This window comes from Mus musculus, chromosome 11 (assembly GCF_000001635.26).
Source record: "Mus musculus strain C57BL/6J chromosome 11, GRCm38.p6 C57BL/6J".
Lineage (NCBI taxonomy): Eukaryota > Metazoa > Chordata > Mammalia > Rodentia > Muridae > Mus > Mus musculus.
The window spans coordinates 100,021,527-100,036,589 of record NC_000077.6 but is presented as its reverse complement, the minus strand read 5'-3'; the positions used below and the strand labels follow the sequence as shown (position 1 = coordinate 100,036,589).

Genomic DNA, 15,063 nt, shown 5'->3' with positions numbered 1-15,063 from the left:
ACTCTCTCTGGCTGGAATAAAGACACACCCTTAGTACACACCTTTAATCCCAAACAATGGAGATGAAGTTAGTTTGTAGAAGGCATCACCCATGTTTGAAAGTTCTAATTGAGTGACAAAGGGACAAATCAGAGAAAGATCTGACAGAATAGGATATGTCCAACTCTCAGGAGAAGAGAAAGGAAGGGAAAGCTACTTAATAGAGCAATGCAGAGAGAGAAAAAAAGGAAGGAGAGAGAGGGGGGAGGGAGGGAGAGAGAGAGAGAGAGAGAGAGAGAGAGAGAGAGAGAGAGAGAGAGAGAGAGAGAGAGAAAGGAAAGGAAGCAGTTTTACCAGGATCGTGGTACAGAGACAGTTTGCAGAGAGAAAACAAGCTAGACACAGTTAAAGATAGAAAGATCCGGAGAATGAGGACACTTAAATCAGCCGAATAAAAGTTACTTTAGCAACCAAGCCTAGCTGAACTAAGACGTAATCTTGGTAAGCAGGTTTGTCTTGTTATTGACTTGTGATGCCGAAGAAATTGCCTCTTTTTTTAGATTTCAAATTGTTTATTTACCCAAAGTCAAATGAAAGTATTTTCATTTCATAAGGATATGCATTTGAAAGAGTTAAGTAAAATTTTGCTAGAGGAGGATTACATTAAAAAAAATCGCCACCCAAAGTACAAACAACAACAGTCACCACTCATTCCTAACTCGGATCATCCCATGCTGTCAAAGTGTAATGAACTAAACCATTAAGTCATATTGTTACCCATTATATTTATACCTGGCACTGCTCTAAGATAGTCAAATACAGTTGACCTTCTATACTTGATTTTTCCTCTCTTCAATGGTAACACACATATGTTGGTAATATAAGTTCTGAGGCATGCCAACAACGATGGATATAGTAGCGAAGAACAGGGAACCACACACATAAAAACAGGTCATATCATGAGTTGTATGCCTGTGGACATCTGTGTATGTACACAGGACGAGACACATATATCTGTACGCAGATACCACTGCTGTTATTAATTTGTGTACCCAACTTTAAAAATGAAATCATTTTATTTCACAAACTTTCCTGTTTTTTTAAACAGGGTTTCATGATGTAGCCCTGGGTATCCTGGAACTTGATCTGTAGATCATTCAAATCTCAAACTCAAAGAGATCTGCATGCCTTTCCTCCCCAGTACTGGCTCAAAGCATGCACACCATGCCCAGCTGAACTCCTTGTATTCCATGGCCTATAATTCTAAGGAAAGCCAGTGTTCACTGTTTCTCTCAATACACAACTCTCACGTCTTCATACCTTTGCCCCATCTTTGAATTTTTAAAGCTGTCAAGTCTATAATTGTTATGTATCCAGTTATTATTATTATTATTTCAGTTAATGATCTCTGACTTAAACAAATACAATCAATTATCTATTGTTGTATGCCAAACGCTATGTCAGAAAAGCAGAAACCCTACAAACTCCAGTCCTGGCTCATAGCAATATTTACAGCCTGGAATGTGTAACACAAAAAAGATAGATATCATTGGCAAACAGCAAGATGGCTCAAGGGAGATAAAAATAAAGAACTACAAATTTCAGAAGTGTGAGAGAATGGTAAGAAAAGACTTGGAGAACAAGATAGCATGTGATAAGTACTTTGGAAATGTGTTCATTACATAGAGTTCATCTGCCTGTCCTGTTGACTGCAGGACCTTCAACTGCGAAAGAATCACCTTCCAATCAAAGCAGAATGCAAACCAAGGCATTCTGGGAGTGGAATGAGTAAGGAAGAGTAACACTAGTGAGGATTCACGATAAGGTTATTAAAACCTTATGCACCTCCCACAGTTCTGACTTCAATCAACTCTTGCTATATGATATTAGCATAATTCTGAAATAAAATTTGATGGCACATGCTTGGACAGATGAGAGTGTGTAGGTTCAAGAAGAGGGAAAGTTTTTCTAAGCATTACATTTGTGGGGTAGGGAAATGAGGAACTGGGAGGAGTATTTGTATTTTGATAGTTTACTTTCTAATGCAGAATGTAACAGGAATGTGACAGTCAGATGAAACTGCATGGTAGTTTGGTAGATTGTATTTGACAGTGCTTTCAATGTTTGTCTATTTGATCTTGCAAGGGAAGTTGTTCTCTAGATAAGTCAACCAACAGGATCTCTAAAGAAACCGAACCATTATATCTATCATTTATCTGTCATCTATTTATCCATTCCCAATGTATGTATATATCTTCTATTTAAGACACAGATAGATATATAGAAAAAAATTGTTATGCAGGATTGGCTCATATTGTTATGGAGATTGAGAAATTCTGTGATCTTCAAGTTGATTGCCCAGGAAAGGCAATCATGTAGCTCCATTCTCAGCCCAAAGGCTTGAGAATCAAGAGAGCTGATGGAACAGGTCAAGGTTAAAAGGTAGAAATGTCTGAAGTTAGGATTAGACTGGTAGCCTAGCTCAAGAAAGAAGAGTGACCCCAACATCCTTACATATTATTCTCATTCTTTGAGCCCTCGGTTGCGTAGATGATGCCAATCTATATTGGTAAAAATGATATTCAATGTAACTTTTTCCAGAAACACTTCATAAATTCATCAGGAGTAGCCTTAATCAGCTATTTGGCATCCCTTATCAAAGTCAAGTTGACACAAATTATTATTACAAACTCCTACTATGGGCCTAACCTCGTTTTCTGTTTTTAAAATGTATTTGTTTATTTTATTTTATATGCATGAATGTTTAGCCCATGTATGAGCAATGTGGGTGTACCTGGTGTCCATGGCGGTCAGAAGAGGGTATTGTATCCCTTGGAGCTGCAGTTATAGATGGATGACTGGGAGTTGTCATGTGCATGCTGGAGAAAAAAATCCAGGTCCTCTGCAAGAGCAAGACGTGAGTCAACTCTTTAGACCCCAGGATCTGAAGTTTTGGGGCTTTCTGAAATGAAACAATGCTAATAAAGAGATCTTCAAAAGAATGGCTGCTTGTGTTGGAGAGTTCTTTAAGTAAGCGTTGTAGCTAGAGATGTATTAGTTAAGACCACTGGAAGGAAGCTGAAAGAGTACACAAGAGCCTTGGGGACTGCTGACAGAAATGACAGAGCTGACGTGGTGTGCTTCAACATCCCCGACATGAGGTCTCTGAGGACACCTGGGTACAGCAACTGGAGAGGACAATGGAGGAGCAGCTGAGGGGACATGGAAGCCAAACGATGATAAGAGTTTCACTGAGGGGGTTAGTCAACAGATCAAGGGAGAGGAGGGTCAGCTTGGATATGAAAATAGGGTGTTCACTGGTGACTATGAAGAGACATGGTCTGTAGGATGCCAGGGAAGAAGCAGTATCCTCATAGCTCCTTCATGTTCACCTCAAATGATCAACGTGACTGTGATTGTAATGCAGAGGTTTACCACCCACTTGTACTGAAGCATGAAACTTCTTTATTTGCTTAAAAACAAACAAACAAACAAACAAACAAACCTGTGTTAGCATTTGCTCTTTCCTTTGACCTGTAGAGCATTCTACGCGGCAGATTTCAATCCCCTCTCATCCTGTTCCTTAACTCTCACCATCCCAGGTAGAGCAAATTCATTGTTAGGGCTGATGGGATTGTTCATCCAGTGAAGGGTGATCGCCAGGTAAGTCTGATGACTTGAGTTTGATCTCCAGAATCCATGCAGAGGTAGAAGGGGAGAAATAGCTACTGAAAGGTGCCGTCTGACCTTTGCACATTTGTGTGCCTACACTCACACAGACATAACAATAAATATATACAATTGAAAAAAAAAACATTAAGTCTCACTATTTGGAATTGCTTCACACTCTTCTATCCTAGCATGAAGAGCAGCATGAGTGAACTTGGTACTTCTTGACTTTGACCCTTTTTGATATGAGAAATCTTCTTGCTTGTCCGGTGATACAATTCATGACCTTTAACTGCTCCTTGTGTACAGAAACATGTAATAAATGTGTGAGGAGCCCAATGTATTATCTTACATTTTCAAAAGAACACAGCTTACACATGATATGTCCTGATGAGAATTTCAAACAGTAGATTCTGGCTACCATAAACACTACTTTGGGAAAAAGAAGGGAGGCTTCTTGGCTTTAAAGACAGGGAGGGTGGCTCCAGCCAAAGCCTTGCCCTGACTTCACTCTATGGTTAAATACTACTGCTGAGTTTGTGTGTGATCTCTGACATGGAAATAGTCTTGGCTTCTATAATGAATAGTGTCCTTAAACCTCAAATGTCGTTAGCTCACATCTTGAGACCAAAAGCTTCAGCCACAGCGTCTGACACAATGATACAAGTAACTATAAAACCTTTCTGGTTGTTAGGATTTCGTCTGTCCATCATGTTTATTGAAGGGTAATTGTCAAGAGACAATATAATCATTTATATAAAGTTGAGAACACACAGTATATACAGTAAATAGAATAAGTGAGAAGCACTCATTTGTAAGAATTCCTAGGAAACAAATATTTTTATTTTCTTAACAGATCAACATTCTTTCAGCCACATATATAACATATAATATATATTAAATAATATACCACATATACAGTATATAATATATAAAATACTCAGGATATATATATATGTGTGTGTGTGTGTGTGTGTGTGTGTGTGTGTGTGTATTTAAATTCTACCATGTACTTTTGAATGTACAGTAATCTTTTCCATGGATTATTATGTTCTGACCAAGGTGGAAACTATAGCAATAGTTAATCTTCATGGATGCATATTCTAGTTTGCAACAAATGATTCCTTTATTACTCTTTAAAAAAGAAGCATTGTCTGGGATTTTCTCTTTTGAGGTCCATAATGTAGAAAAAGAGAAGGATGGAAGAAATTAAAAAAAAATAATAATGTCATGTATTTTCTGGGTTGTGTGAGTTCATTTAGATCAGCTTGGTACGGACTTGAATCAACACACTTGGTTCATATGTCACAGTAGAACCATTTTACAAGAAGAGTCAGGAAGGCAGTCAGAGACTGTGAGGACTTAGTTTTGCTTGAAAAGACCACCCTTTTGCTTAAAGCTTGTTTTCTGTCCAAAAGCATGCTTGGAGCTAGCTCTTCCTTGGAAATGACTTCCAGAATCACTCAAGAAAATTCACCTTATTATTTTACAGTCACGACTTGTTTCTGACCCATTAAACAAATGACTCAATAAACCTTATTCAATAGGTTTAGTTTCAAATAACATCTGGCTGGCTCCACAAAGAGAAACAGCCTTAAAATATGTAGAGTTGCCTTTCCCTCAAATAATGTAAAAAAATACAGTCCCGGCACACATTTGAAGAATGGCCTGAGTGGTAACCATATGATAGGAGGGAACACGGAGGAGAAAGAGGAGGAAGAGGAGGAGGGAGAGGAGGAGGAAGGGGAGAGGAGGAGGAGGAGGAGGAAGAGGAAGAAGAGAACTTTAAGAAATACCTTTTGTATTTGGGACGCTGATCAGTTAGACTTGAAATCTCTGCAGTTCAAAGCTCCCTCTGTAATAGCATGAGGACAGAAGATGAGCTTGCTAAAATGTTCTGACAGTCATGAGATGTCACCTTAGCATGTGCAAATGTGTTGGCCTTGAGACCCTTGGGAGAACTAGGCTCAGGGATTTCTACACTAGATTGACTAGGGGTTTCCTTCTTTCCAACTTCTGGTGGGAATAATGTGGTCTTGCTAAGTAGGTTTTCATTGGATTCTTTAAAAAAAAAGAATAGATTTGTTTCTTGGCTCATTCTTGTTGGGGAATGGGGGTGGGACATGGGGAGAAACACTGCTAAGCAATGGCTGGGTTCAACTGAATTAAGACTATCCCACATTATGCCATCTTATTGTAAAAGTATTGGAAGGGACAGAGTGTCATGGATAGTAAGACTATGGCCACTGGAATTAGAGAAGTCTGCTTTTGATCTTGGTTCCATCATGGTGAACCTGTAGGATCTTGGGAAAACTCCAGGGCTACCTTAAAAACTTTTAGAGCGTTTTGTGGTTCCTGAAGGAATTGGTGGATATGAGGTAACTCAGTGTCTGGTGCGAAGTAGGCACTCGGGCAAGTAGAAGTCAATTATAGCCAGACTGTGTGCAGGCAAATACTGTATTACACTGTGTGCAATAAGTAAGCTTTCTAAGTATTCCTATGTGGACACAGTGGCACAAACAGAGCTCAAAAGACTCCTTGAAGGAAGAGGTTAACATTGTCTCTACCCACTTGGATGGTATGGCAGTACTGAGCTGGGCTGTGCTTTCTGATGTTAGCTTTTGGGATTCACTACCAACCATTTTGGTTTCCAAGGAGATGCTCAGATAGTTTCCCCATAGACTCCTCACTGGGATGAGCTGAACAAGGCAAAGAGCTTTTTAAGGCCTAAGAAAAAGCAATCAGAAGTGCTCCCAGATCTGGGACCAGGAAGCCACTGTAACTTAATGCCCAGCAAACAAATGCTACCGTTGGCAAAGTTGGTTACTTTGAAGCCAAACCATGAAGCTCTTTCTGAACTAACCAGCATGATTGGTGAGGAGTCCTGACATAGCAGGAAGCCAAAGTAAAACATTTTATGAGCTAAAGGACTCATGCGAGGTGGCTAAATAACAAATGGGAAATTGGTAATATGAGCAAAAGGAGGATAATGTTTTACATGGTTGCCACACCCACCACTGACAGGATATAAAGCTCCAAAGAGGACCAGGCCTTCTACCAGACACAGGACATCAGGCGTAGAAGTTGACTCTCATAACTCTGCTCCCTCCAGCACCATGCCATACAACTGCTGCCTGCCCGCCATGAGCTGCCGCACCAGCTGCTCTTCCCGGCCCTGCGTGCCCCCCAGCTGCCATGGCTGCACCCTGCCCGGGGCCTGCAACATCCCCGCCAATGTGGGCAACTGCAATTGGTTCTGTGAGGGCTCCTTCAATGGCAATGAGAGGGAGACCATGCAGTTCCTGAATGACCGCCTGGCCTCCTATATGGAGAAGGTGAGGCAGCTGGAGAGAGAGAATGCAGAGCTGGAATGTAAGATCCAAGAGAGGAACCAGCAGCAGGACCCCCTGGTGTGTCCTGCCTACCAGGCCTACTTCAGGACCATTGAGGAGCTGCAGCAGAAGGTGAGCGGGACGGGCACCCTAGTGGCAGTTGAATGAGTTATTTATTCAAGTTGAACATACTGCAGTCAGAATGTAGCTGAGGCTGTTTGCAGCTAATGTTGGAACTGATGTAGGTTTCACAGGCCTAAAGGGAAGTTTTGAAAATCCTTTAGGGAATCACCGTAACGAAAGTATGCAGATTCAGCATTCGAGCCATATTAGCCAGAGCTTCCTAACATGCTTCTTACCGCAAACCAGAACAGGTCATTTTTAAAAAAGTTTCTTATGATGTCTCTTTCTTGCTTTCAGACAAATTATAACATTAAAAAAGTACCATGCACCTGAATTAGTTTTTGGAGCTAAAGAATTTCTATATGAATCCTCAAATAGGTAAAGCATTTAGAATTTATAGCAAGTATAGTTAAAGACAGTTTTGGTAAACCAGGAGCCCCACTAACACACACACACACACACACACACACACACACACACACACACACACATACACACACACACACAGAGACAGAGACAGAGAGAGAGACACACACACACACACAAACACACACACACACAGAGACAGAGAGAGAGACACACACACACACAAACACACACACACAGAGAGACAGAGAGAGAGACACACACACACACAAACACACACACACACACACACACACACACACACACACACACACCATTTTCTAGGACACATATGCAGGCAAACAGCATACAGGGCAGGCAAGAGTAGACCCCCACATAAAGGTGGGACTTGGAAGGATCCTCAAAAAATTGGTATTGGAGTGGGTTTTGAATGACAAGCAGGGATTGGGTGCAAATGTGTGTGTGTGTGAGTGTGTGTGTGTCTGTGTAGTGTGTCTGTGTGAGCAGGTGCCTATTAATGTGTGTGTGTAGGTCAGAGGATAGCAAGTGTCATTCACCATTTTTTTTCCTGAATCAGAGAAACCCATTGGCTTGGACTTGTCAAGTAGGTGGACCATCAAGATACAGAGCTCTGTCTGTCTCAGCACTGCTACACCTTGACTTAAACAACAACAACAACAAAAACAAAAAAAAACTTTAGTTCTAGGAATTGAACGTGGGTCCTCACTTTGCGAAGCAAGCACTTTACCAACTGAACTGTCCCCCAGCTCCCCACAAATAGGAGTCTCTATCTGACTGTGCAAGCCATTGGTTCCTGGAGGGAACTGTCTGTCTGCTGTCCTGTAGTCCCTACAAAGTGAATATCCAAAAGGAGTAGTATGACTTGAGTATCCTTATCTATTTAAGTCACATTTGGTGAACATTTGGCAAAGTTCTAGGGTCAGGGTCAGGGGTAAAATGCTGAGAAAGAGAATCTCCTGTCAGCAGGAGATCACAGCCTAATAGGGAGGAGAGATGTGGGGAAGAGAAGGCACAGCAAAGGGAAGCAATGCTGTGGGAAACGAGTAACACACATGGAAGAAGTGGCCCTCCATGGATGCTGGAAAGGAAGGGATGTGGGTTCTACAAGGAGCAGACATTTTACCTAAAGCACATGCACAGTGCCAGCAGAACGGACAGAGGGCAGCAGGGTTCTAACAGAGGTGGTGTGAGAGGATAATAAACTCATCCTGTATATCTGCAGTGTATTGTGCCCAATTTTACCATCCCAGGAATGTTCTCCATTCTAAGCGTACAGGGATCTCTGGCCACACGACCTGAGGCTTGATCACCCAGTAGACTCAGTTCCTACAGGAGGATTAGAAACAGCCCTAGAAGAGTAGAAATCATGACTGCGTCCACTGTCATGGGAGAAAAAACACTGGCATTCAAACCACATGCTTCCTTCATGGCATCTGTGTTACATTTTACCCCAGTGCTTCAAACCCTGCTTTAGAGCCAATGTGAAGATCTGAAAGGGCACAGGAAGGAATAATGTATCTCATGTCACAATCCATCCCCTGCAGATTCTCTGTGGCAAGTCTGAGAACGGCAGGCTGGTGGTGCAGATCGACAATGCCAAGCTGGCTGCTGATGACTTCAGGACCAAGTAAGACACCTGTAGTGACCAGAGCAGCCCAGTGGGAGGATGGATTGCAAAGTGATGGCTCTTTGTTCTGAGAATGTGCCAGGAAGCTTCCAAGTGCTATTTATTGTGACTTGGGTTAGAGTTAGATTAAAAGCCAGGGTCTCGTCATTGAGAGCAGAGGGGGTCTATGTTTTAAGCTTGAAGAAGTATAAGCGACTTCCATTCTTTACACTTTTGAACTCAACACTATAACTTTAAAAGTAAGTTTCATATTGGCCTTATTGTATAGACTAGTCATTATGAATGCATCCCAAAGGAGTATTAAGCCATAAAGAAAAACAGGAGGCAAAGGTCCTTTTTTTCAGTGAATTAATCAGTATTTTCAGGTATGATTGTGCTCATAATAATATTTTGATGTTTTGTAGAGTTTATAATAGGATTTCACTCATATTGCTTCTTTATCTTCAGGGCAACAAAATGAAGTTTTACTTCTGTCTTCATTTTGCAAACATGGTTCTGGGAGAGTAAGGAATCCATCACCAGTCATTTAATGGCAAGGCTGGATCTGAGGGACTTTGAACTTCATGATTTTCAGGGTACTTGGATAAAGAAGAGAGATAGGTTGTAGTAGAACTAGAAAGTGTAGCAATTCAAGAGGATGCTTCCTTGAGAGCAGCTTGTGAATGGATTCCTAGAACAATCGTAGTGAATGGTGGATGGAACCACACACAGTACCTTCTCTGTGGCTCTCAGAAGGAGATGGGCCACCCAACTTACTACAGTGATGTTGTTCTTTTACAACACTTAAAATGGACTGGCCTCAAAGTAGGATGAGTTTGACTATGTTCTCCAAACAGAAACATTTCCTCTTTGATGCCTCTGACTTGACTATGTGCGCAGGTATGAGTCAGAGCTGTCCCTGCGGCAGCTGGTGGAGTCAGACCTCAATGGCCTGCGCAGGATCCTGGACGAACTGACCCTCTGCAAGTCTGATCTGGAGGCACAGGTGGAGTCCCTGAGGCAGGAGCTGCTGTGTCTCAAGCAAAACCATGAGGAGGTAAGAAAGTCCCACCCACCAACATTTCAGTACTCAGGCCCTCTCGACTCTTGAGCAGGGGAAGGGAAGCCTTGGTGGGTGAGATTAACACAACATTTTTGTTAGTTGCTCAAAGGAAAGCTGAGAGATGATTGAGCAATGAGGCCCAAGCTGATCTCTTTTCCAGGAAGAAGTGTGGCCCTAGGTGCACATGAATTTTGTTATTTTCTGAGTAGTTGGGAAATCAGTGCTGAAGTGCGAAAAGAGAATGCTGTTGTCCTTTGTAAGTCTAGGCAAAATGGATGGTTGAGGGTGTAGATAAATGGATGGGGAAAACATGGGAAACTAGTTCTAATAGGCGGGCTATGGTGTTAGGGGACACAGAAAGAGCAGACTCCATTAACCTGTGTTCCTTCATATTTAAGTAGCAACACTCATACATCACTTGTCACATTGAGCTTAGTACACAACAAATGCAAAGTCAGCAGGAAATGTTAGAATCTTGGATCTCAAGCAATATTAGCAATAACTTGTCCAAGCATCTCCATACATAGATGAGGGGAGGACCTCAGGCAGAGTCACCAGAGGCGATTTACATGAACTGGACTCAGGTTTTCTAACTTCAAGGCAATGCTTCTCTATCCCACTAAAATATTCCCTTGCCTCAAAATTGTGTTTATGACAAACTTGCCTCTTACAGACATTCACCCTTTTAAACTCTTGCATTCATCATTTAAAGAGTGAGCTGTGTGTGTTTCTTAAAGGCCGAAGGTCTCCTTAGGTCTGTGGTCCACTCTTTGCCTTTCCCCCCACCAGGAAGTCAACACCCTGCGCTGCCAGCTTGGAGACCGCCTCAACGTAGAGGTGGACGCTGCTCCCACCGTGGACCTGAACCGAGTGCTCAACGAGACCAGGTGTCAGTACGAGGCCCTGGTGGAAACCAACCGCCGGGAAGTGGAGGAATGGTTCACCACACAGGTGGGCATCTGAGCCCAGGGTCACTCAGAAACCAAGTCCCCAGGACTGTAAGGCAGGGTCTGATCCTGTCCCTCCCTCCCCTTGCCTATTGCAGACAGAGGAGCTGAACAAGCAGGTGGTGTCTAGCTCAGAGCAGCTGCAGTCCTGCCAGGCAGAGATCATCGAGCTGAGACGCACAGTCAATGCCCTGGAGATCGAGCTGCAGGCCCAGCACAGCATGGTGTGTAGTGTCCAGACTGCTGCTGAGCAGTGTGGAGTGGGGAGGCAGAGTCACTGGGGTGTCCTTGCAGCCTCTCTCTCTCTCTCTCTCTCTCCCTGTCCCTCCCCCTCCCCCCTCCCTCTCTTCTTAGCTCATGAAGCCTGTGACTTCTCTGGAAGTCATGCAGAAACCTTCAGAGGGAACAGCTCTGTGACAGCCTTTGTTTTCTCCCCCACAGAGAAACTCTCTGGAGAATACCCTGGCAGAGAGTGAGGCTCGCTACAGCTCTCAGCTGTCCCAGGTGCAGTGCCTGATCACCAACGTGGAGTCCCAGCTTGGTGAGATCCGGGCTGACCTGGAGCGTCAGAACCAGGAGTACCAGGTGTTGCTGGATGTCAAGGCCCGGCTGGAGTGTGAGATCAACACGTATAGGGGCCTGCTGGAGAGCGAGGACTGCAAGTGAGTTGCTGGCTGCTGTATCTAGCACCTGAGGCACATGCAAGTGTCTTAAGAATAATAAAGGGACTTTGCAAATGAAATTCAGACCCCAGTATATCTCTAGAGACCAGTGTAAGGTTCTTGCTATCAGTAGTAGATGGGTTAAAGGTATTTTCTATCCTGAAAGATAGTGGCAAGGCGACTGTACTCCCTGATGGTGATTCTTTGGCTATAGGGTGCAGAACTTTATATCTTCATGGATGGATTCTGACATGGAAAGGAAACCATTGCTTCAATTAAACTAAAACTTTAGGTCCACTGTTATTTTGGCCCTTGTTAAAATCACTTGAGAGAAGGAATTTGATCTAATATAGCTATCTCCTAGTGCATTTGAGCATCTCCCAGGAAGAGGACTCAGTAGGTAGTAGATCATCAGGCTGAGGGACAGCTCAGGCAGGCTATTTAGAAGGACAATTCTCTTCCGACGTTTATATCTGTACAGTATAAATCACCAATCCCATTTTCTAGGTTGGAGGCAGAGGCCTAATTGTTGAAGTGATTCCTCTGTGTCCCCAGGGTTATACAGAAGGCTCCTACTTCATTGCTAGTATTGTATACTCTCTTCTACCACTGTTTCTGAACTCTGTAGAGGGAATGAACCAAATAAGATACGCTTTAGAAAAAGGGGAATAGGCTTCTTGTTTTTAGGCTATTCTGCTTTCTCAGAACTTACTTTCTCATGCTGACTCTAACGATCCTGTGTCCTAGGCTGCCCTGCAACCCCTGTGCCACCACCAATGCCTGTGACAAGCCCATTGGACCCTGTGTCACAAACCCTTGTGTCACACGCTCCCGATGTGGACCCTGCAATTCCTTTGGCTGCTAAACACCCCATGGCCAGCAGGAGGATTGCATAAAGACAGAAAGAGAGTCAGTGGATCAGCTCAGCCTCTTTGAACCCACATCCAGCACCGTAGGGATCATGGTCTGGAAGAAGAACACAGGCCTAGTGCTGTGGTCTGGGTCTGAGTCCAGGCCCACTGGACCATCTTCATCCAGGGCTTGTCCGTGACCACCGGCTTGTATCTGGTGGTCTGAGAGATCTGAGCTGTGAAGGGGCCACACGAGGTATTTTGTGGTTCTCACTGCTTCTTCTGCCCTTTCTTGCAGTTTTCCAAAAACCTAATAAATTTTCCTCTTGCAAACAGACATGAGTTTCACTTGTATCCATCTTTTTCAGAGTGTTTGTTCTCTGTGGGACTCTTATGAAGAGACTTGAATGCAGAAGGGGTCTTGTTAGCTTATCGGTGTCCTAACATTCATTAGACACACTCAGTGCTAACATCCTTGCAGGCTGGCACTAAACGGCAAAACATTTGGGCAAAAGGCCTCATGCAAATGGGATAGACACCTCCATTCCAGGGCAACACTTTCTCAATTTTTGTTATTTTCTTTTCTAATTCACTGCATTCACATAATTCACTACTTGCATCTTCTGAACTCCTAACAAGTGCCAGGGCCTCCTACACATTCAGGAAGGAGCAAGGATAAGATAGAATCCAGAGTTTGTTCTCTCTGTTAGTTGTTTATGTGCATCAGTAAGAGAGAAGAAACCTGCTTTCAAACCAGCATTTGTGGATCTCTTCCATTCTTCCTAGGAGGGCAGGGACCCTCAGCGTCTCACACACGGCATTCTCATGCAGTTTGGGGACCCACAGTGCAAGCATTAAACCAGATCCCCAACACTATGTGTATAGATTTGCTCACTCTGGATATCTCAAATTCTAAACTGACGCTTGTGTGCTTCACTTAGCATCAGACCTTTGACCAATGGGCCATAGAAATGAGAATTCCCCAGGAGTATCTCGCTAAGAAAAGAGAGATCCTAAAGCTAGAGGGGAATCTTCTCTCTGGGAAGAGGTCTGCGCTTGTCAAAGTGTCTTGCAGGAGAGTGGAACCAAAACAATGCGAAATCCATGATGAGCAGGACTACATTTTGACCCAGACTACCTAGATAAGCATAATCCTAAACCTCTACTTAAATTTGGGCTTCAGAACCCCAAAGAATGTCTTGGGGTACATTATTAGATCTCATTGTTCCTCTTTCTAGCGTGGACTTCGAATGACTGTCTTTCTTTTTCTTTTCTCTAGCAATATGGCTGTTTTTGTGGGGTTGGACGAAGATGGGTGGTTGAAACTGGTTTGTTGGTACACAGGCTGTGACCCCAAGTCAGGTATCAATATGAGTAGATAAACAGGATATGTGATGTACTGTGACTGGCTTCTTTTGCATAAATCTAATGTCTTTAGATCCATCCATCTTCTAGCATGCAGCATGTACCACGAATATTGCAATTCGAGATTATTTTTTCAACCTTTTTTCTTACTAAGATTACATTGTCTTAAATCTTTGTGTTCAAGTTTTAGGGTGGACTGACCAAGCCAGCTCAGTCAACTGGGACTCAAGGGAGGGAGTGAGGATTGAAAAGAAAGAGACAATTAGACAAGATTATAACATGGCTCCAGCCAGTGCTGAAGCCGAAGCAGCTTTTTTTTTTTTTCTAGTCTGCTTTTATGCCATTCTAGGTACTTAAAGAGAATAGGTCAGTTATTAGACAAAGAAATCAAACAAGGCAATAAACAAAGAGATCCAGCAAGGCAGTAAACAAAGTGGTTGCTGTTTCTGGGGGCTTCTCAGGATGACCAAGATGAAAGGAGTGCCACCCCTTCCTTGGCTGAGTTTACCCTGAGCTTGCTATTAGCCCAAATGTAAATAGTCTTATCTGAGCCTACTTCCTTGAGCCCAGTGACCAGTGCTTGACAAATTTCTAGAATAGGCACCAAAAGCTCTCCACAGTGGACATGTGGTTCTTTCCCCTCCCTGCTTCCCTCTGCCACCTCTTCTCTCTTCTTTCTTTCTGTGTGTGATGTACGCTTTATGTATGTTTGCGGCACATGTGTGTGTGCAGGTACACATGCCCATATGTGCACTTATGGAATGCAGAAGACAATGCTGCCTGTTGTTTTCTTCTGCTCTCCATTTTATTTTTGAAGAAAAGGTCTCTTGTTGAACCTGAAGCCTGCTGAGTTGCATAGACTGGCCAGTGAAACCTCGGAATCCTCCTTTCTGTTCATACTTCCTAGCGCTGGGATTACAAACATGAGCCAACCTCCAGCTGCTTTATGTGGATGCTAGGAATCCGATCTGGGATTCTCACTTGTCAAGTGCCCTCCCAAGTGAGTCATCTCCTCATCCCATATTTGCTATTTTGAGACAGAGTCTTACGCTGAAGCCTAAGCTGCTTGGCATTCATTA

General features: G+C 43.1%; 1 protein-coding gene across 1 annotated transcript; it reads left to right on the top strand.

Moving 5' to 3' along the window:
* Positions 1-6,721: 6,721 nt before the first annotated feature.
* On the top strand, positions 6,722-12,956 carry Krt33b (keratin 33B). Its single transcript, NM_013570.1, has 7 exons — positions 6,722-7,112; positions 9,035-9,117; positions 9,997-10,153; positions 10,949-11,110; positions 11,205-11,330; positions 11,548-11,768; positions 12,516-12,956. The coding sequence occupies exons 1-7, from the start codon at positions 6,765-6,767 to the stop codon at positions 12,631-12,633; spliced, it is 1,215 nt and encodes a 404-aa protein (NP_038598.1). The 5' UTR covers positions 6,722-6,764; the 3' UTR covers positions 12,634-12,956.
* Positions 12,957-15,063: the final 2,107 nt, after the last annotated feature.